The 25219-nt window shown below is 33.3% G+C and overlaps 1 protein-coding gene across 1 annotated transcript in view; it reads left to right on the forward strand.

Annotated features, from left to right (window-relative positions):
- LOC142978418 (uncharacterized) overlaps window positions 1-24840 on the forward strand; it is a 120820-nt gene extending 95980 nt beyond the window's left edge. The window contains exons 3-7 of the mRNA XM_076122858.1: window positions 7233-7516; window positions 11703-11845; window positions 22355-22448; window positions 22674-22828; window positions 23844-24840. Coding sequence (XP_075978973.1) covers window positions 7364-7516; window positions 11703-11845; window positions 22355-22448; window positions 22674-22828; window positions 23844-24135 — 837 coding nt within the window. The 5' untranslated portion in view covers window positions 7233-7363 and the 3' untranslated portion in view covers window positions 24136-24840. The remainder of the gene's footprint in view (window positions 1-7232; window positions 7517-11702; window positions 11846-22354; window positions 22449-22673; window positions 22829-23843) is intronic.
- The last annotated feature ends 379 nt before the right edge of the window (window positions 24841-25219 follow it).

The following is a 25219-nucleotide window of genomic DNA, read 5'->3' on the forward strand; positions in this document are numbered from 1 at the left end:
CAAAACCCAGCTTTATTTATCTGGCGATAAGTAACCATGTTCTTGCGTAATAAGGGCACTGGGCAGCTACCTATTGTTTTTCGATAGCTTTAAATGTTAGAAATTGGGCAATAAAAAACATTTGAAGGTTGACTTCGTAATGGTAGTGTAATGATCGATTTTAAGCCTTTTGTTTTTGTTTGTACTGTGATTAAGAGAAACTGATAGGGCTTGAAGTTATTAATGTCAAAAAAAATAATCTCAAAGGGAAATGTAGGCACTGGTGGGGATGTTAAAACGAATCTGTGATATAGATGGGGCGGACTGTTTATTTAAATAACAAAAGATTTGGTTCGCGTTGTATGTTTTGATGATTTGTTGAAAGAACTGTCTTTATGCCAAGCACTTAACAAGGTTTCGGTAATTAGAAGAGTGGCCAGGAGTTTCTTGCCACATCTTCTCATTAGCCCTACCTTCCGAACTGGCGGTAAATTCACTCTCTGTATCATTGACTATCATAAGTGTCAGCACTAGACCTAAATGAATAAATGATTTGATTTTGATTTTTGATTTTAAAGTTTACTATTTGTGTTCCATAAATTATTGATTGTCAGCTCTACTAAAATGCTTCGCTTGCTTCCATTGTTTTGTATTTTTATTAAAGACAAAATTCGATTTAGCATAATACTATCAACATTACATATTATTGGAACCTCAAATTTAACATTTTAAAGGGTTACAAAAGCAAGAGTCATTTGAAATTAAGACCTGGGTGGTCGATACACCTTATAAAGTACCTATGAATGTATAATCATGCTCCTAACATCCAAATCATCTCGCCACAATACGACAATACATATTTAATTCAAATATATTGAGATACAGTGATAGTGTATCTTCACGCGTGTGCATTATGAGGCGTGGCAGTAATTATAGATGTAATATCGTGTTGTAATGTATAAACAAATGGTTCGGGTTTGATGTCCGGTGGGAGCGATAATTTAAATTATATGTTACTTGAGTGAACTTGAGTGAACATGTGAAATACATCGGCAAGCTTATGTTTCTTAAAACTATATCCGTAGTATTAGCCAAATAAATTCAGGGCCGACATAATATTTCCTGATACTTTTAGACAATACTTTTCATTACTGTTACGACAAACAAATTTTGGTTAGTAAAAGTAGTTTGGAAACAATAAGAAAAATAACCAAACGTAAACGTTGACTAAGAATATTAAACAGAAATTTAAGAAAAACATACTTCGATATTTTTAAGACATTAGTGCGGCAAATCGCGTACACTCAAAAACAAAACCATTAATTTAACTTCAATAATAATCTCTTTAAATTCGACGAAAAGCTAAGGCATTCAATAAAAATATCTCTCGCATCCCACTGTATCACAAACATATGATACACATGATCTTATGAGATGAGAATAACTCAAATCTAATTTTAGTGTGATGGCTTTTTGATTAGTTCTGTAGCGTGACGGTACAGAAAGACGGAAACATATCGTCACACAATGGAATATAAAGTAACGTATACATTAGACCACGAGATTTATAGGTGCAACGCAGTAGCAAGTGCTAATTAAGACCACCTTCCATATATGTTTACATTTTAAATAAAAAAGCACTTCCTCTTTAAGCATTACTTCGTAGCGTAAAAAAAATGTATTTTAATTAGTGTCCGTTATTTCTGTATGTGAGAGTAAATGCGGCTAATTGTTAGGAAAAGAATTGATTTAATCATCTGTCAGCCTGTTTCCTATGATAAAATTAAATGTTTGTTCTAGGTTTTAATCCAAGTTACAGGCCGCCTGTGTGCTAAATTTCATTTAAATATGGACAGCATTTTTGCGTGAAATAATGACACATTTTAAACTTAACTTGGATAAAATATTCAAATAATTGTTAGTTATTTTAATACATATTAATTTGTATATTGTATTACCAACCTATATGTTTGTGTGCAGTGTGATTACCTAGTTTTTGCTCGAAGTAAATATAATTTACTTTCTTTCTTCTTGTATAACTAGATGTTTGCAGTCTGAACATTACCACAAACACTGAATGTTACAGTTACATGTTCTCCCCACAATATCAATATCATGTTTTTATCTAATGTGTAATCCCCATAACATTATCGACATTGTTCTATATGGATTATGTTATTACAGATTACTGAGCTTGTCCAATAGAGTTCCGTACTAAATTGTATTGTATTGTTGAAAGAAACTAGTTGAACATTTGTTTTACTTTCTTCCTGTCATAGGTAGATTGATTGATTGAAGATTTTTCTACAGCTATTTTCAAATAAACAATAGGTTTTTCACCTCGGTCGGTCAACGTGGTGTTGTTCTAGATAAAAATGTTTTTTCACTATCTGTACCTACTCTGTTTGTCTGAATACAAACAGATAAAATCATTACCACGTAGCAAAAAATCTATTATTTCATCTATTGGTTAATATTTTCTAGAAATTAAGGATATTTTCGCAAATGAAAAGTCGTCTTAATAGAATAAAAAGGATAAAATATAAGATATATCCAAATAACTGTTGTTTTTATAACTACTTCAGCTAACAAACTTCAACTTCAAAAATAAAACGTGAGAAATCCACCGACTTAATTGCACCGACTCCAATTATGGTCAAATATCTCAGTTATTTCACGTTCGAAGTTATACCCTACTGTATTCAAATTACACCGCCTTATACGGGGTGCTCCATTTGTATTATAATCACATCGTGACCATGGTACTTACCTCAGGCTACATGAACCTAGTACCAAGGTATCTAGTACCTAGTCTACTAGATTACTAGCAACTTAGTAAGATAAATGTGCCGATTTTATGGTCATTTTTATTGGTTAGTAAGCAAATAACTTGCAATCATTGCAGTATTTTCTATTTTCATATAGAATATGTCCCTTTTAGCGGTGAAAAATATCATTATTCTAAGGTAAACTTTGTGTAATTATATACACTTACCTACTTCAAAAATTTAAGCTGTCTTAAAAAAAAATTGTTGGAATAAAAAGATCCGAGTTAATCACAAATATTTTTGACACTTTTTATGAAGTTTGAAGCTATTTATTACTTAGTAACATATAATTTTAAACCAAATATGCAATATAATAGACAAGCCATTGCATAACCAATAAGGTCTTACATAACGTATGTTGATAAATTGTTTAAAACGTAAGATACTGGGTAACTAGGCTATAATACAAATATACAAGAATATTAGCAGTCGATAATCCCATAATACATAACTAAAACATATTTTAAAAATTCATAGTATTTTACAAGGATATATAAATACAGTCATATACATTAATCACTGTCCTGTGTGAGAAGACTGTACAATGAGTGAGATCAAGGCTGCTACACTCAAGTACACGGTCAATACAGCCTGGCTAGGTCGAAACACTGATGCGTGAAGATATAATATAAGTTTTATGATTGTAAAAAACTGACACACTAAATTATTCTAAGAAAATCATTGCTATTAAAGGGTTTTTACCATGGCCAAGATTTTAGCTTTTAACACTGATAGAATAGACTTGCTTTTGCTCGCGACTTTGTCCCCGCGGTTTGAAACTTAATACAGAATTTTCAAACAAACTTTCATCCCCTATCTTGTACCCCTTGGGGGAAGAATTGATCAAAATACTTTCCTAGCGGATGCCGACGTCATATTAACATCTACCTGCGTTACTGTGCATTGATATATCACTATGTCAGTTTGAGTTATGTATGTTTAGATAATCCATAAAAAATCAATTTTTGAAATTATCGATCTATGTAATTATCACTTGCTCTAACAGTGGATGGCGTGGTGAACTCAAGGCCTAAACCCTCTCTCGTTCGGAAGAAACCAACCATGCGTTTTAAAAAAAATGATGATGTGACGAATCGCAGATATTATATAGACAATCGTAACTTAAGCCAAAATAGCACCTCGTTAAAGAAAACTAAGTTTGCCACAGCGTTTAGTTTTACAGCTTCTGAGTATCGTCATATCATAATTTCGTTACCAACAAGGTAAGCAAGGTGCTAGGTAGGTAAATGTGAACCAGTAGTAACGGTGGTGTTGAACGAACCACCTCCGAGCCAGTACGTCCAAAAACAATGGGTCGTTGCAAATACCCTGTTACTAAATGGTACAAGATATAAAAGACCCTCGAATTCCCAATTCCCATAAATCAAAATTCTTAAGTCGTAAATATTACTTGTAGTGTAGTAAATATTGTTTGATAAGTATTTTGTAATCGTATATACAGTATTCTCTTATTCTTAAAAACTGTTGCGAAACTCCGCTTGTTCTATGAGGTAAATTAAGAATGATACGATGGCAATAGGCTTGCCACCTATTACATGGGACTAATATGTTCACCGGCGAAATACGAGAGTAGTTCATACAACACTGTCAACACTTTCTGGCTTATGAGGCGTGATGTGTTCGTAGAATACAAGTTATAGTAATTTTCTGTTCTAAGTTGTGAACGCTATCGCTTATATCTTGTGCCTTACTCATTCATTGAACCAAGAATTTGTGTAATCCTGACAATGGACCGTTGTGAGCTATTTCCTGACCCGGACTAGAACCTGGGACCCTAAGGCATTATGTAAAATACTGTTTACTATAATTTATTAGAGTAGATTTTTAGTCTTGATAGATACTTATGAAAAAGCCTTATTTTCTACTTTGATAGTTTTTAAAGTTATACCGCCGGTTTATGGCATATTCAACAATAAATTTGTAAAAATCTTTATAGTCTAACCACTTAGAACCTTGTTTATAAGCAAGCTTCTAGTGGGACTGGAAGCCGACTCCAACATAGTTGGAGGAAAAGCTAGACTTATAGATTGTACATGAGTACTCGCTTTTTAAGCCATGTCAAAGGCCTTTCGGGCGGCTTGAACAACTTTCACACCAGCTTCACCACCAACCATACGACAGAAAAGAATATAACACAGTCCTCATAGCCATAAAGTAGTCTATTAAGTCTACCACTATCCAAACAAAATGTAGCAACGTTCACAAAAACAAAACGTCCTAAGTACATTGCAATGCTATACGACATACGACCTTCACCTGATTTTTTATATCAGTCAGATAAATTAGCCGCGTTTATACTATGACATGTTCGTTCATCCATCACGGCTGATCAGTGTGGCACAATGGGTATTGTGTTCGATTCCCGACTCGGTTGAGCAATGAATTAGGGTAGAGAGTTTAATGTTTAGTAATAGCCTTAGATATATTCAAAAGTAGGCATTTTTGTAAGTTTGCTAAGTCAATAAATAAAATGTATTCAAGAAAGAGGAAACTCTATTATATAAATAAAGTTTTTGTTATAAAACTAAAGTTACCATTTTCAGCATCTTGCTATTACAGAATTTCTAAGCTACAACCAAATAGGTAGCTATTTGGAAATCTAAATTATAAAGTGCATTGAACCATAAAATTACAATCCACATAGAATTACATAAGAATCGCATTATGTAAAACTACAAAATCTTCATTTTCAAACAACCTATTGTTGTTCCTTATCATCGGTTAGCTAAATTTCCAAAAGGCCTTATCACGGTTACCCTAAATACATACCTTACTAAAACTCTCGATCACAACAAAAATAAACAACTAAAATAAACTACAATTATAACCGCTCTACATTTAAACACACAAACTAAAAAACAAAAACAAACACCTCAATTTTTTACCTAACACTTTTTCTAACAGGAAACGATTTTTTTCAAACTACCTTCAAATAATCGATACTATCAAACATTACATGCAATTTACCAGGTATATCGATTCAAATCGATTCTCGATTGCGTCACTAATCGACTAAGATCGGCATGCTATTGTTTCATGTGCAATAATTTTATGAGCTCTTATATTGGATTGTGAACTCTATTTTTAAGTACATAAGGTGTGAAATAAGTGGTTGTGTTAATTCGACCAAGGTCAGCAAATGGCTTCGATTTCGTAGCAGTAGAACATATTTTTGATAGTGTTGTGGTTTTTTTATTATGTTGTTAAATGTACTTGTAACGGAATGAAGATGAAATTGAGAATGCAGGAGATTTTATGCACCATATTTTTACTAGTATAAAAGCTTTTCACTACAGTAAAGTTCTAAAAATAAGAAGCATTATAATTAACTTTATGAACGCTAAACTCTGCGCGCAGAAAGTCAGTGAAAAAATAATAGAAGTCGGAAAAGCCGACTCTGCAAAGAAAGTGGAAAGATGCTTTAGATTTCCGTGTTGAGTAAGATAATTAACAAGAAAACTATCTAAATAAGTACGGAACTTCACGGTAAAGCAATATCTAATACATTTAATTATTGAAAAAACCCCATGCTCACATTTTACATGTCAATGTTACATGTTGATGTTTTACCAAAAAAATATATCGGGATATTAAGTACTAGTCCAAAGAATACTGAAAAGACTATACAATACATATATTCAAACTTTTATTCAAATTATTCTCACTATTAAATTATTACAAATTTTAAACCTAAAAGCCTATTAACAGCCTAATCTAAATACCATCGACCTCGGTCTAAGCTGTAGTGAGCCACACTGTACCACAGTAATAACATTAGTTTAGCAATGCAGTTCATAGGTGAACAGCTATCAATCAAACTGGCGAGGTAAGAACAGTATTAACTTGATTATGTTAGCGGCAGATTGAATAGTTCATAACATAGTTAAAATTATGTTTAAACTATTCATTTATATAAAAAACAAGTTAATTATTTATGGAGACAATAATTTTACAAATAAACAGTCAACGGACACAAAGTACAACCGGACCCGAAACAATTATTTGTGGATCGCACAAATAATTGTTCCGTGTGGAAATCGAGCCTACCAGTTCCCGACGCAATATAGTGCCTGGAAAAAATACCGCTAGATGGAAATCTAACGTAATAAGAATTATAAGTAAGCTACAGTTTCTGTTTTAAAATCTCTTTGAAGTATTTTACAATAAGAATGAACTCTAACAAACATTCATGTGTATATTTACATATGCTTTACATGAAAATCCGAGCGACGACCGAGTTATAATAAAAATATAGAGACTGCTTTACTCATCGTATCACACAGCATCAACATTTTAATAATAGTTATCTACTCATTAAGAATTTCTTTAAAAAACACTGCATTTTTTGCTTAAGATTATATTTTGTAAACACCTTTTAACAACAAAATTTTCTTTTTGTTACAGAAATCCACACACCCGAAAAACAAAATCAAAACATGCCAAGGACGATCCAACATTAAAAATGAACGTTGATTCAGTGTACCAGTGATCCAGTGTACCAGTGTATTATGTTATAGTGTTAGTGACTGGACAATATGGCTCATAAAGTGAAGAACAACCATTACGTGGCCACTCACCGGTCCGGTGTGGACTCGCCCTCGTCGGGAGGGTACTTGCATAGAGCCTCGTCGAGGGATGAGAATGATAGTCATAGGGCGCCTTCGGAGAGAACGTTGTCGGAGTATACGGTGAGTAACTTAATTATTTATTAAGATGCAAGTGGTTGAAAGAGTCACAAACATACATTAATTCGCACATACTTACCTATATCTTCACAAACTTTTGTATTAGCTTTTACTATCGCGTCATATCTACCCACATATTTTCATTAAAGTTAGTTTTGACACCATCGGTTATAAATTTGCTAAATAATTATTAAGACACAAATAAATCAAGTGCATTGACTTTGAAAGGTGACTGTACCTATCAAATTATTTTAATGCTGCTGTGTAGTTTATTCAACCGGGGAAAATAATGTAAATAATATACTAGTTGTGCCATGCTGTTTCACTTGCATTTATGATTACTCTGCTTACGCAAGTATATATCAGCTTAGCCTTTCTTCCAAGCTATTTTGGAGTCGGTTTCCAGTCTCAACGGATGCGGCTAAATACCAGTGTTTTACATGGAACGACTGCCTTTCTGACCTCCACAACCCAGTTACCTGGGATAACACGATACCCTTAAGTGAGACTGGTTGTCAGACTTTCAAGCTTCTGACTGCTTTTAACGACTGACAAAGATCTTCGAAAATGACAGCCGCGACCCACAATATAACGTCCCTTCCGAAACACGGAGGAACTCGATATGTATAAGATGTCACATTAGTCACCCATCCACAAATCAACCTCGGCAAGCATGGCTTAACCTCAGAGATCGACCCGCGCGGCTATTGTAAGTAAGGTGTATAAATATCGTCCAAAGTCGTTGTCCCTTCGATCCGGCTTTATGCCGGCGACAATATTTCTAAAGCGATACGCAAGTTGCTGACAATACTCTTGAAATAAAGAGCTCTTACACTGGCAGACTACAGAAGTGTTAAATAACGTCTAAGTTTGTTTAAACCTTTATTAATATTATTGTTATTTCAAACAGTAAAGGAAAGCGTGGGCAAATACCTTTATGTACAACAATGAAAACTTTCTACACTTTGTCACAAAGGTGTAGAATTGAAATAAGGCATTAAAGTGTGTTTTGAGCCATATTATATTATTATATACTATTCTACAATTCTACAATTATCACATTGCCATGTATAAAAAAACGCGTTAATTTACTCTATTTATTCAAAAGAATAATGTTGACTGATTTTTTTAGTAACCCAAAAGTTTTTAATTTTCGTACGAAAATATATCGATAGTTATTTAATAGTCATTAGTGATAGGCAATCACCTTAGACATAATATAATAGATAATTAGATATAAGATAATTTATAACACTTTAAAATAATGTAAAAAAACAACGTAGAATAAAAATAAGTAAGTTGTTTATCATTGAAAACATCATCCCTTTTCACACGGAGTTAGGCAGAGACTACAGAACGCCACGGTTGAGTTGTTTAACTTACATTTACATGTTATATGAACATCGTATCTCAGAAAAACAGTTTTGATATCCAGACGCAAATAGATTTATTTCATTACATTAAAATAGTGTGCGTATTTACGTACAGTCCATATCAATTAAAATGATGTTTCGAACATCTTGCTCGGTATGCGCAGCTAATAGCGGAATATGAGTTATTTTGGTGTATAGTGTAATGTACAAGCGATTAGCGACTTTATTACTTGTTTGTTTAGATCTAAATTGGGTCGGCAGTGTAATTTTTTAGGTGTTTAAATGTGTACATATATAATATCATGCTGTTATACCCCAAAGTGTAGACAGTGGTGTATGAAAAACACCCACGTTTGGCTATTAATAGTGTTAGTTCTGTGTAATAGAGAGCAAGCCTATTGCCATTTACCGGGCACGTTACTAAACTCTTCGTTACTAAATCTTCTATTGAGAAAAATTCTAAATTAATTTTGAAAAAACCAATATCACATTGCCCGACCCGGAAATCGAACCTGAGTCCTCGTGGTCAGCAGCCGGATAAATAACCGACTGGCCACAGGAGTCCACTAGTAAATTTACTTAGATATTTTTTGTTGAAAATATTACAGACATTGATTTGTGCTTACATCCTTCAAAATATAACGTAAAAGTTACATTTTCGTAAAATTATCACGCTAATTAAAAGCCTAATAAAATTCAAGAACAACACGCATAATTTTTATTTATAACTAAACGGTACTGGTGTAACATGTGCAAACGCAGAGACATTACCTCTAGACATTAAACATTTTATAGCGAGGGCTCACGATAAAACACTCATTAAATTTAGTCAAGCAGTTTTTGAGGAATGCGAACACAAACAGATAAAATTTTCTGTTATGAGCTTACATTTATTTTTCGCAACTCATGGGTTGTAACATAATATAAATGTTATTATGCTCGATGCTTTTGAGGCGGTCCTGTATAACAAGTTGCATGGATGAGAATAAAGCAAGGGAATTTTGTAAGACTCGTACCAAGTAGCGTTCTCTGGTGACTGCCCTTACGGGAAAAAAGCGTGATATTATTTACTAGCTGAGCCGCGCATATTTTATGCCGTTTTTGTAACATTTTATTGGTATCCTGCCCCTGTTGGTTGTAGCGTGATGTTATATAGCCTATAGCCTTTCTCAATAAATAGGCTATCCAACAGTAAAATAGTTTTTCAATTCGCACCAATAGTTCCTGAGATTAGCGCGTTCAAACAAACAAACTCTTCAGCTTTATAATATTAGTATAGATGTATTCATTTTTTTTACTTTTAAATCGATTACTTCAAATACGAAGCAGTCTCTCATGTATTTATACAAACACCCCGTAAACGAACTCAAAAATGACTAAACCAATGATTTAATCTGTATATCCTAATTATCCTATTTTTCTAGAAAATCCAAATAACAAAATATATGTAATTTCCGGCAACAAACCCGCTACCTTCTACACCATACACAATAACATTCCACTACGTGAGCCTTGAACTGCATTGTTCGATATTTTCGCGTGTACAATCAAACGCGAAACATAGCGGGATGTAAGGCCGCGTTTATAGGCACGCTAATCTTTGAGCGGAATTGATGCTTACGACTAAACAGTATATTAAATTTAATAATAAAGAAGTTTAATACGGCAAGGTACTTTAATATTTCAAGGTTTAAATGAAGTAGGCATTTTTCTGGATCGCTTGTATTAATTAATTTTCAGTTGTGTTAATTATTTTGGTTGTAAATTGGTTTATCGCGCCGCAGACCGAACATTGCTGCTTTATTACAAAATTGCTAATAAAATAAGGTTATTTTTGTCACAATTAAAATTGCTGATTTCAATCATTCATCATTTGAATAATTCTAAAGTACAATTTATATTGAAACAAAAGGAATTGTAAATTAATTCGCTTCTCAAACATCTTACTTACAAACATACAAATACTTATAACCGGTTACAAAAACCGATCTAGCACCTGATTACCCTTGAGTCTATTGGGCTATTCCCTGAGTACCCCGATCCCGGAGGCCCCCGTCCGGAGGACCCCGATTTATTTTTATCTTAACATACTATTTTAAAAATAAATCGGGGCCCTCCGGGACGGGGGTTTCGGGGATCGGAGTACTCAGGGAATAACCCAGTCTATTGAGATTAATCGCGATTTTAGAAATGCAGCAATGAAATCTGCACTAAATTTCGGCGCCATCTTAACGTGCCTTTAACAGCGAATTAAGCGGTTGTAAACATATGGCGAGATTTAGTGCGACATTGATTGATTCAACGTTTCTAACTGACTTGTATTTTTGGATTCGCAATTGTAAGTTTATGTGATTGCCTTTTGAAATTACTCCGCGATTGCTGGACTAAATTGGATTAAACGCTGTTATTCGGTCAGTGTGAGCTTAGGTTCTGAATCAATTCCCACAGAATAGATGTTTAAGATAGTTTATTGAGATGTAGAAGTAGGACTAATGACTACCAACCATGAGTATATTAAAAAGCTGATTTTTTTCTTTGAATATTTTTTTATTAAGTCAAATATTCAAGCAGAGATCTTTTGAAAAATTAAAACACCAGCATACACACTAGAAACTAAACTCCACTTTAAATCGGATTACTTATATACGAGATATGTTCTGATGCCACAAACACACACAAATATATAGAAAATAGACGAAACACTGTAACAATAATAAAGTTATACCATCTTATAAACCGTACCAATTAACAAACTTACAAGAACACGAACATTTTTTATTTTCACATAGTTTAACAAAAACCTATGAATATTTCAGACAATGGATGAAAGGACGAGGTCTCCCTCTGGAGATCACAGGAACGGTCGTCGACCTCACACGAATGGTTCACCAAGAGCTGGAGACTCCGGCTCTGAGGTGTACGTCACCAGCGCTGCTTACAGACCACCTTCTGAAATAAGGTCAGTATACCGAATCACTAGCTATGCCGTTTTACCAGGGGTAATTCTTTCGCTGCGCGTACTAAAGTCGCTATGTGTTGAAGTTTTCATTGTTATTTTAATACCATACTGTAAAACAATTATGTGATTCATTCAGTCCTTAGAGTTCTAGACAGTTTAGAGTTTTTTTTTTTTTAGAAATGCAGTTTTAGTGACTATTGTAAAGTATTTAAACACACATCAACTCATCATCATTACTATGATGTAATATGGAAGTAGCTAAAACCACCTCGAAGGGCTTTTGACATGACTTTAAAACTGTTATTTTAATTAACAACAAACGGAAGCGATTTTTCACGTGTTCGCAAAAGCACGCATACGCTCAGTTCAAATACCACTCGTGTATAGAATGAACCAATGGTTGCTTAACGTGCAGAATGTTTGAACAAAATATGTGATAAGTAGAGTTACTTTAATTTTAGATTCTAATTTGGAATTATGATTAGGAATAATTGTATTATGTAGTAAAGCAAAGAGTGTAAGATTCACAACACAACTTATAACTTTAACCCCACAAATAGTGCAATGAGAATAAGACTATTTCGCTCCCTAGCGAGAGCATTCATTAGTAAGACTTAAACTTTCTAACCTATGTTATAAATACAGAAGGAGAAATGCTAAGTCAAAGGGCAGCGGGCTAGCATTCACAACTCATTTATATCAACTTTCACGTTTGTTATATTTAAGAGGAAAGGAATATTAGCTATCTATTGGTTTTATACTTATAGACATAAAATATAAGAAATATTTTTATTTTTTTATGCTCAAAGACAAGAGGCGCCCATAGCCTAGTTACGCTCATCGATCGGTAAACGATCTACAGGTGAAGCAAACCTTGGCGCAGACATTCCTTAGACTGGTGACCGCATAGTGGTATTTGAACTTGATGTCTCCGTGATTCTACGTAACGTACCGTTATACGTACATATTCTCATGAAACTACGATGTTTACAGGTTTATTAAGCCTAGATGTAATTGTATTGATAGACCTTTTACATTTAATTTTTTAACCTAACACTGAGATATATGTGACCGTGGTTAAATATATTTTTCAGGACTTTTTCATGAATAAGTTACGTTCAACAAGGATCAAATATACAACCACTTACCTTTCTCATAACCATTACTGAAAACTACAACTTAATTACACTACTCGGAAATTGAACCCGTTACCTTCAAAACGATGGACCAACCGTCACATCTGGACATCGAACCGAACAGTAACAAACGTTACTTCTTAAAATTCGCCTTTCGCATGACAATCCGTTATTAATCCCATGGCGAAACTGTATCATGGTTTAATTGCCCCATGGTGTGGGGTCAATGACCTAGGTACCGTTGACTAAAACCTAAGTAATACGGGGTTGTACTAATTTTGTTGAACGGTGTTTCGATACGTGGTGTATTATTGCCCTAAGTTTACTTTAAGTTGTAGACGAGCGTTTTGAAACAAAGTTGAAGTATACTCATATAGTTTTACAGAAGACTTGTTGTCTATGGATAGTAAAGTTACTTGAATAGAATGAATGGTATGGTCTTATTTGTTAATCATTATGTATGTATAAACCTATCTATATTTAAGTAGGTACACGTACATACATGGCCTTATTTTTATTTATTGGTAAACCTTGTTCTTAACGTCCTTTATTTTTATTTTTTTTAAACCCGTACTTCTTTCAATCTCTGCATCACCCTAAGGTAGACTGGTAGATAATGCCTTTGGCATTAAGTCCGCCTATATACACATGTATATGAAGTTTAAAAATAAATAAATAGATTGAAGACATAAATTAATTATGCGAAATTAAGTGGAAACCGCGATTTGTATGTTTTTTTGACTATCTTTTCTATGTGATAGATGTGGCTTGACTTGCCGAGTTTTCTGTCGAAAGCAATAGCCAAAATCCTATGCCGAGATATGATCTCTTACCCTGTTAAATTTAATCCATATTGGTACAGATGTTTTCACGCAGAATAATTAATACAATCAAACACATTATTTTATTTACACTTAATTCTAGTATGGATTGGAGAACGGTGGGTGTGTAGATTACATGTTGCAACGTGAAAAACAGACGTCATTTTGATTATGTTTTTACATCAATCTTTTAGTAATGTAAACTAATTAACACTTCGTTAACAAAGTAATTGATATAAATCAACACAGTCTTGCAAATAACAAAATAAACACAAAAGCTTTGAAAATCCACCGAAAAACAGACATAACTTGCAAATAAAAATAAATAAATATTCTTTTGTAATCAAAGACAACTCTCGCATTAAAAAGTAAAATAAATACATACTACGAACATTTTTATAAACTTCGCATTTATTTTTATAAATATTTAGCTTTTTGAAAGTCTTTCAAGTTTATGTTACCTGATTTGTAGATCAAAACAAAGTTATAAAATGTTACGCACATTCTTGTTATGTTTAAAGTTATTTAATTTTAAATAAGATATCTTTAATTTCCTCGAAACAGTAACAGTACATAACGTTTCTTTGAAACGTTGAGGCGTTCATAGCCAGTTGCAACTTGTACTCACCGGTCAGTAAAAGGATTAAGGAACCTTAGCGGGTGCAATCTGTAGATGGGTAGCCTATTAGATGCACTGAGCGTCTCCGTGCTTTCCATAAGCAAAGGTCAGATAAGAGTTGTTAAACTATAGGCCTTCAGGTGGCTTTAATAACTTTGACACTAGGTTGACCACTAACCAGACGAAAAATGAAAAAAAAAGTGTTTTATTATTTATAAAACAGATTTTAAGATTCAAACAATTGTACGTGAATAACAAACATACAAACATAAATCCATAAAATATAAGTAAAGATGCAAGGAAATCATATTCCCTTATGTTCACCAAACAAATACATAAATATTGATTGCGCATACATACAAATAACTAGCTAAACATATAAGGAAATACACACTGCTATAACAATGTTTATTAACAATAAAATACAAGAAATATGTCACATTGAAGCCTGACAAACATTTGAATTTATTTTATGACTAGTTAGACTATGAATTTCATGTTAATTTGGAATTGCTGAGTCATAGAATACACCGGAGATTTAATTCAAATCTTAGTTACAGTAAAAGTTATCTATATCTATAACCCCGCGGTTTCTTAGATACATTTAGGGGTAGTTTATGTATTCAATAACGTTTAAAGTCATATAAAAAAACGCTATTGAATAGATAAACTACCGCTAAATGTCCTCAGAAACCGGGGGTAAGACGTTATCTTTTAAACTGTGTCCTAAAACTACTAGCAAAGTACAGTCATTAAAATTTGTATTTTTTAAAAGAAATAAAACATATTTTACACGAATATATGGAATCATGTCAAACTACTTACGAAAGAGCATTTTAGCGTTAGATATTATGCTCCAAAACAGCAAATTTACATAGATCACACAAATATCTTGAAAATTGGTCGCAAAAACGGTGTGCTCTTATTAAAAAAAGTAGCACATAAGTAGTTAAATAAATAAATATTTTCAAATAATATATTTTCTATACCATATACTTAGGCCTGACTCTGCAACCCCCTCTATTAACATAATATCTGGCGCTTTACTATAGCCAAATATAATGCCACGTCTTATTATCTCCTACTGCATATTTCAAACAACAATCTTTTACCAGCTCGTCTGCTCAGCCGTCCCGAACAAAACCATTGCATTAAGCTCACGGATTGATGGAAAATTACCTCCACAATAGCACACGCATGACTCATACACATAGCTCATCTGAATACGCTAGCCTTAGCCTTTGTAGCCTATCTTTATAGCCTAGCCTGTTTACCTTATACAGTTATGGGTTTTATACTGACACATATTCAAGAGTATTGTTTTGCGATTAAACGTCGTGTAAGGTCTGTGTTCTTAGTGTTTTGTCTTTTTCACCCTTATATAGTTTAGAAATTGATTGAAAGTGACAAAACACGGTATATCTGTTGTTCTAAGTTCTGTACAGCCGAATTGATTTCATTTCATTGTCCAAAATCTGACATATCTCTATTAAGTTTATCCATTAGGATATTTTAAGTTGTCACGCCACTAATTATATTATGTTATTAATGTGACATAGAACTACTTAAAACATATCTGCCTACTATACCTAAATTCGACTCTAATTTAAACAGCTGAGAATTTACAAATAACTAACATTTCTATAAGGAATACAAGTGCATTTTTGCGATTAATCGAAATTCTATTTCGTAAATTTTCATCAACAAAAATAATGTACTAACAGCGGGAATCATCTTCTGTAAATAAAAATACATTTTAATCTATTTTAATATTTCTTTAGGCCCTAAAAAATCTTTTAACTCCTACCTGAAATAAATTCTCTATACTATTATCACAACTATATCAAACGAACACATAAAACAAGCAAATACAAATACAAATTGTACTACAAATACAAAACTACAGTTAAATCATAAATCAAAAGGCTTATAATTCAGCCGCGGTTTGCAATGCCGACAGTTCAATGATGTCGCGACTCGGGAATCGAACCCAAGCATCTGGGCCACGATTTATTAGCTGGCAACTTGGAACTTGAACTAACACTTGAACTAGTTAAGGGTTAGTAGTTTAAAAGTTATTAATAGTATTTAAATGGGGTGAAAATTGTTTAAAGTAATAGGGATTTAGTTCAAAATGTTATTTAATAAATTGACCCATCGGCCGATAAGAATTTAACCTACTGATTAACTATTCATTATTAAAATAAAGTTAATATAATAATCTTTCGTATTTATTATATAAGTAGGAGTTATTTTACATTTCTACTAAATATACCTATGTATATGTTTATTGTATTTTGTTAGTAAACCAAGCGTTCGAACATTTTTGGAACAGTCTTTGTCCAAAATAAATAAAAATTTGACTCATAAAGAGTTTTTTTTTTCGAACTATAAACTCAATCATTATTCAAAAAACTATCAAACAAACTCGAAAACGATTCAGAACCGTGTGAAGTTACAAATTCATTCATTTCAACGGACGAGTACGGACAAAAACTATAATAATTCGGTTGAACTCACAAAAAGTATAGTTTGAAATAAGAGAAAAACTAGCCATTAGCGTGTCCTGACCGCAACGAATTTAGTTTACTTTCTACTTACGTCCTTGACGATGACGCCGTGATGTTATGATGTTCAGGGCTGTCTAAAATCCCGGGACAAAATATAGCGTGATTTTTTCAACACAATCAAGTATTCAAATTTAATGTCAGATATTATTATGTTTTATATCATAAACTTTAACAAGTATTTGAAATCGTCTTAGTATTTTTTTATCTACCACTGTTTCGGAAAAGCTGTGACTCGAGAAAAGAAAGGGCAAGAACCCACGACCTGCTCTTTTAAATATAAATATTTTCATATAAAAATGTCATATTAATGATTTACTGTGTGCAGTATTGAGAAGAAAGAAAAAATATTGAATATTAAAAACAACAACAACTGTAGCTGAAATGTTTTGCGATTCTGCGTTCGATACCCCGGTTGTACAGTAAAATGAAAAATACATATTTTCGATAGTGATACTAATTAGCGAATTTGTAAAAAATTGCGTAGTTGCTGCTACACATATGTACATTAACTTGACCTCAAACTTGTTAAGCAAAAGTAATTGGAGAATTTAATTAGAGAGAAGACAATTTCAATAATATCTACAAAAATATTTGGCCAACAAAGCACTTTCTTATTTTCAGTCTAATTCTCAAATATTAACATTTTCGCTTTCAAATAGTTTCGAAGGCGCCTCTTGAATTAATTGCAGCTAATAATACTAGTCATATTTACACATATTTACAGTTACCGATAATATTAGCAGTGCGGTATCGACAATAAATATGAAAAAAAAAACCATTTTAGGCACTTTCATTTCATTTATCCATGAAACTACAGTAATCTCCAAAAAATATGCTTTATTTCTTTGTACAAACAAACATTACAATTAGTGTTCAAGTAAACTCGCCAAAATTTGACATTTGATGGGGAGAAGCGCACTTTTACAAAAACTATAACGTAACAATAAACTTTATACAGAAAACAATATCACATATCATTTCATATCAATCAATACTATCTATACTAATATTATAAAGCTGAAGAGTTTGTTTGTTTGTTTGAACGCGCTAATCTCAGGAACTACTGGTCCGATATGAAAAATTCTTTCAGTGTTAGATAGTCTATTATCGAGGAAGGTTATAGGCTATATATCATCACGCTACTACCAATAGGAGCAGAGTACCAGTGAAAAATGTTACAAAAACGGGATTTTTTTTAACGCTTACGTAACGCAAGCGAAGTTGCGCGGGTCAGCTAGTCTATACTAATATTATAAAGCTGAAGAGTTTGTTTGTTTGATTGTTTGTTTGTTTGTTTGTTTGTTTGTTTGAACGCGCTAATCTCAAGAGCTACTGGTCCGATTTGAAAAATTCTTTCAGTGTTAGATAGCCCATTTATCGAGGAAGGCTATAGGCTATATAACATCACGCTACGGTCATTAGGAGCGGAGAAGCAACGAAAAACGTTACAAAAACGGGGAAAATTTTGACCCATTCTCTTAGGTGACGCAAGCGAAGTTGCGCGGGTCAGCTAGTTACTTATACATAGTGCCAGCCCTATCCATCTTTAGGGCAATTGAAGCCACTATATGCTTCACATTTTTCGATAATTCAATTGCATGACTTGTCCTTTGACGGGACCCGACATTTTGTTCCCGCGGTCCCCGTGTAAGTATTTTATATAATTAGTTGAACTCGAAATATTTATCGGACCATCTTTAAAAAAGAGCAAAAAGTTGTCATTTGAAGTTTCGTGGGAATTATTAATCTTTTGAAAGAGTAAGTTACATTATTTTAATCAAATATCTGATTTCGGAATTATGTAACAATGCTTGCCAAGTCTTCTTAGAAAGATGTTTAAATTACGAAACTTCACTTGCCAAGTGCGAACTTACGCTGTAGAATTTTCGTTTTGAAAGAAACCTTGCTAACCCTCGGACAGTATTCTGAATCTTTGGTAAAATATGACTTAATAGGTCCGTATTACAGTGTGACACCTGAGTAGAGAGCCTTCGCAAGCACGATTTATCTAGATTATAATGAATTATTCTGCGTATTTCCAAAATATAATAGAATTAAATGTACCACCATCAGCTGCATAAGCCTGCGAGTCGTTGATGTTCAAAATTTAGAATTTTGCATACCTCTGACAGCTGCGAACCTTGCATACATTAACTCCCTCTAATTAGTAATTGGACTACTATAGTTCTATTGACTTCAAATTTGTTAAAAAAACTAACTCATTAAGAAATAAATATACTTTTAAGATCTTCGCATTTCAACACACCCTATTTTCCTGCACAACAAAATCTAAATACAGGAGCTGTCACTAAAAAAAGGAATACAAAAAACACACCGTAACAAACAGCCTTATTAATTTAAAAGTAAAAAAAAAACATCTCCCGAAAAAGTAAACGTTTCCCGAACGTCTTATTCAATATATTTTTTACTCCTGACAACTTATTTAAATCGTCAAATATTCTAACTCACTGTGACTAAGGGTTTCTGGTCTTATTATAAAGTTTTTTGGAACAATTTGAATGTTGACTTTCTCTATAAACTGTCAATGAGGAACAAAAAACTTAAGAGAGGAATGTTCGGTATTTTTTGTGGTACTATTTGAGTTAATAGCATGTTCCTAAGTATGTTTTGACAGGTTGTTTAAGGTGTTATTTGTGTAGAAAGGGATTATTGTTTTGATTGTGTGTTTGTCTTATTGATTTTGAGGATAATAGGCTTGTCAGGAACACATTGGTTCGTTAGGATTAAAATCTATTGAATTGCGTCGATTAAACCGACTAGTGTGGTTAAGAACTATCTTTATTTTAGTATGTATCCTTCGAATCGAAAGTTTAACATTTAAAATTGATGTGTCATTGTGTGAAAAGATTTTCCTATGAATACATTCTATTATAAACCCTCCTTTGTGCTAAATTTTGTCAATAGCTGTTTGCATCAATTACATTGTTTTCTCCCCTAGATTATAACGTTACAGCAATCTAGATACTGAATAGTGACGACCAATTTAACAAACACTAGTTGTCATCTGAGATACGTTATACTGAGATATGAAAGAAGCTTAATAAAGTCTTCTAAGATCTCAATAATATAATTCGTGCTTAACAAAAAACAAGCATCATTCACCATTCACTAAAAAACATTTATATCTAACAAAAAACAACAAGTTTTTATTCGTTACATAACTCGATAGTGACATCTGTCGCATCGACCTTGATTCGATTATACCGATCGATTGTTGAATCGATGCAAGAATCGTGACTCGTTTCGACTCGATGTCTGTTACACAATTATTTAGTTTTTGTTTGCAACCTGATTTACTAAGCTACTTGTGAGCTGATTTAGATTAAAGAACAGTTACAGCAGATGAGATTCCTTATCTTGATGCCGTTAGATTGATAATAGGTGACGTCCTTAGAGAATAGAGTGATTTGAAATGGAGGTAAATTGTGTCTTCAGTCCACAGTTGACTGCTGAAATACTGAGATTAGTGTACTTAATATCTAACATTTTAATGATAGTTAGATCTGTTTTGCCTTTGACTTAACTTGTTTTGCTCACTCACAAAAAATAAAAATATTTAAGTTAGTTATTTCCTGATTTTGCAAATTGGGACTTTATTTGATGTTTGCTCGTTTTCTGTTTTAGAGATGGATTAAATTAATTGTATCTCTCTGGAAGAGGTCTCGTTCATTCATAAAATAAAACTAACATTTTGATAGCCAGAGCATAAGATCTCCCTTTAAAATCTGCACTTAATCATAACTCATTTCTTTATCAGTAATTATCACGACTATCATAAGCACTTGACCTAAATGAATGAATGATTTAATTGTGTCCTTTTAAAATCCCTCTTAAAATCTATCACCAAACAGACATAGAACCTTGAACCGCTGTCTGCCAGGTACGCTCTAGATATCTAGATACACTCGTGACATACGTGCAGACAGATTACAGTGAGAAGCACGGACATACGACACGCACGGAACGAATGCAACTGGCAACACTGACAGACATTGTGATGTAGATTTTGTACAGAGTAGGGCAAATTAAATATATAAAAGCTTGGCTGCCTAAAACAAAATGAAGTAGGTAATCTCTGACTAGTTAATTCATGCTGTCTTATTTAATCAAGTTTGAAAATAAATAAAACCAGCCAAGTGCGAGTTAGACTCGCGCACGAAGAGTTCCGTACTAAAAAAGTACGAAAAAAACACGTTTATTGTATGCACGGGACACCCTTAATATATTTTTTTTTAAATCTTTAGTATTTTGTAGGGAGCTTTTTTCTTTGCGGCAAGACTAGTTTGCGTTTAAATGAGAAGGTTGTATTGTATAGAAAAAAAAAATAACGAACTATGATGAACACCTAAAGGTTAAGAAGTATAAAGTTAATTCACTGTCATGTACGCTGTATTTTGTAAACGATTCTTCACGATTATAATTTGATTATTGAACGACCTACATTTCAGGTAACCATCATAATATTACTAAGGAATCTCGTCTCTGCACGAAAATCGTTAGGTTTATTATGTATAACACTTATTTCTTAAGAGGTAGAGCTTTTATCTGCATATTTGACGCAGTGGTTAACGTGGTCACCATGCAATAACAAATTTTCAAAATTTCTGAAAGTTCAAATCTCTCCCGGGACAAATATGTGTGTGCTGGGCATGAGTAGGTATCTGTTCTGAGTCTGATTGTGAATTTATCTATACAGGTATGTTTATCAGGTATTTGATTACCATAGTACAAGCTCTGCTTAGTTTGGAATTAAATGACTGTGTGTGAGTGTCTCGTAGAGCACATAAAGTCCCGCGATGGGTTATCCGTTCCACCAGGCTATGAGAGTAAGGGAATAGTCTTTCCCATTGCACCCCACATGTAGTCTAGATACCTGATTAACTTGTAAATAATGATAATCACTAGTTATTTTATGTGCACAAGTTGCACATTAGAGAGCGATCTGATTACAAGCGAAATACTGCCCGCGATAGTCACGAGAACTACCAACGAATTATGCAGGTAGTTTGTTCTAAATTACTGTTAACGAAGGCTAAAGAACCTACATAACATGCCTGGATTCATTAAAATACGTTTGTACATAAGGAGTTGGAAGTAGAGTATTAACTTTCCTGATCGGCGTTATCCAATACAAAGTGGTGAACTGATATAAAAACATACGTGATGAAATCACGAAGAATAAGTAAACTGCTATCTTATTTTTTTTAAAGACGACTACTGTATTATGAACTGCTCTTGGGTTGCGGGGACTTTTACAAACATCAAACAACGGGCGTAATTTACAACTACACAATTTTATTGATTCTTAATTTATTACTTATAATGTATATTTTTGTTGACAGCCGGCAGTCCCGCGCTCCACGAAGCGTGTACTCATACCGAAGTGCAGTGGCGCCCTCTGTAGCGTCTACACACAGGTCCAAAGTCTCCCGAAAGGTAAGACATCCCAACTTTCATGTCATTCTATGTACAAGATTATTCAAATCACTAAAAAATATTTTACATTACAGCAAAATTGCGTTGCACTGCACATATTATGGTCAGATAAGCTACACCATTTTACATAAATATTAACCGTTCAATACAGATCGCACTAACAAAACAGAATTTCCAACAACTTTAAAGTAATCAAGTAACAATCCTTGTTCCATGGTATTCCAGGCTGGTGTGAAGGTAGACGCGATGGCAGCTCCGAACCCGTTCTGTCCGAACGTGAAGGGCATGTGCTGTCTGATGCTGCTCCTCAACCTGGGGCTGATCCTCGTCACCCTCGGCTTCGTCATCGTGCTGCAGTTCTTTGAGCCGCTGTTTGTTTGGTGAGACTTATTTACAACTACCTACACGTATAAAAGACAGACGTAAGAAAATAGTTTGGCGAAAAGTTATGCTACTAGTTTTTATAGGTGGAAACGGAATGTAGGATGTATATCCAATTTTGAGTACTTACTTAACAATCAAAAAGACTTATTGTGACCCCGGGGTTTCAACTTTTATTTCTAATTATAATTGTTTGTCGTGCTGGCCGATTTCGGCTACGGCAGCCAGTTTTACTGAAACTAGCCGAGTGTGCAGGATTTTGTTTATAGTGGCCAAGGGTGTGCACAATACACACGTACACTCTCTATTCATTTACTCTCATAGTCTGGTGCGACGGCTAACCCGACAGCACCAGAGAGAAAGAAATTATACTGATTACGTACCTTTTTTTAAAAAATAAGACAGTTATTTTCGAGGTTACCCTACAGATCAAAGTTTTGTTCTTTTTATTCATTATAGTTGTTTAAGTCAGTAAGTTAATTTTGCCAAGCTTATGGCCAAGCACTTTACCGTAATCCAACCAAATAACTGGTTCCAATGTTAAACCCAAACAATAAGTTCACCTAGTTTTTACCAAGAACCGTACAATATTAGGGACAATCGTACAAATGCGCCCAGACAACGACGAACTGACAAAAAATCGCACATTTACAAGAAAGCCGACAAATTACGTGAACCGTTACTTTAAAATGAATGTAAAGCGATTTTTAATGTCCTATTCATAATAATTTTCGTTTTTTGATCCAATTGTTGCGATTTATGAATAAAGTTCTGTAGACGGAGTGGCGGCGGCCAGCAATCTTTTATTTTTTTATTTTTACAAATAAAAGACTCTTTTATAAGTTTGAACGTTTTCGCAAAATATGTATTTGCTTACTAAGATATTTTTTATTTAATTAATATTAAGCGACTACTATCCTACTGCTAGACAACGGTCTACCCCCGAAAAACAATAAATATTGTTTCAATTCAGGATTGATTAAGATTAAATGTTATATTTTCTTTTTTTTTCAGGATCCTAGGCATAGTGTTCCTGATTTTCGGCTTCATCACGCTAGTGGGCAGCCTTATTTACTGCGTAGTACTATGCCGAGAGAATCCCTACCCACGATACCCAGACGATTTCTACTGGACGCATCACTGGTCTAAAACCATAGGCCCATCAGAAATTCACTACAGTGCGAGTGAAAAACAATACATCAAAAACGGTCACGGTGACCGGTACAATAAATATAATGGGAAATATTCCGACCGGGAAAGCGCTAAAGGTTATTCCGACAGAGAAAGTAAACTTAGTAGGTATTGAAAATTATTATTTTTAAATCTGGCAAGAATTTTTTTCAATGTTGTTGACTTCGATTAACACTAGATGTCGCTAGGAAGCGATGTAATAATTTTTTTCGTATTGTGAATTCACAAAATTAGAAAAGAAATACTTCGTTATTTTAATTGTATTATTTGATTTTTATTTGTAAAGCAATGGAACTTGTAACTTCGTCAGCGTAGTTATAAATTATCTTGACAAATCTATTATGTAGATTTTTTAATATTACTACGTTGTTATTTACGAAATGCCAGCAATTACAGTATTTTTCTAAGAATATTTCTTATTACCATGAATCTTTATATCAAATTCTATAAAAGCCTACTAATTCATTAAAAGTTGTCGAATACTTTAGTATAATTATAAATTGTTTAATATTGTACCTACCTAATTTCTAGTAACAATGTACTTATAAAACTTATAAAAGATTTTAATTTAATGTAAATAATATTAGTTAAGGCAACACTCTGTATTAAATGCCATATTAATTACCTGTTAATAAGAGTGTCTAGTTTATAAGATAAAAGGCCAGGGACCTATTTGAAAATAAATGAAAAATATTTTAATGCATGTGAACGATAACAAAATGAAAAATAATAAAGATAGAATAGCAGAGCCGTATATAATGTGACTTACTTGACAAAAAATAAAATTATTATTCAATAAATGATATTGTTTATGTAACAATTTGGCTGTTTTATTTGCCTGTTCTCTGCCTACCTTCATTGGCACAAGTACATAGTAAAGTACTTGACTAGGTTTACGAAAAATTCAATACTTGTACGCGTAAAAGGTTCATCTAAATGCTTAGGCTAATTTATTTTTTCTTTCGCATGTTTGTCCTGGGAAGTGGATAATGGACATTAAATGAAAGGTTTCAACTAAACTTGGCATCAATCGAGTATTGTGCCAAACATCAGCTAGTTCAAGAGGTTATCGTAAATCTTGAATTTGGATGATGTGTTTGACCCCAATCAAATGTTTTCTATGATGGAAATAACCCATCACCATTGAATAAAATAAAATTTTAATTACAGTCAACCTGGGTAACTTTGAATCATTTGGG

Source organism: Anticarsia gemmatalis, chromosome 14, assembly GCF_050436995.1.
Source record: "Anticarsia gemmatalis isolate Benzon Research Colony breed Stoneville strain chromosome 14, ilAntGemm2 primary, whole genome shotgun sequence".
Lineage (NCBI taxonomy): Eukaryota > Metazoa > Arthropoda > Insecta > Lepidoptera > Erebidae > Anticarsia > Anticarsia gemmatalis.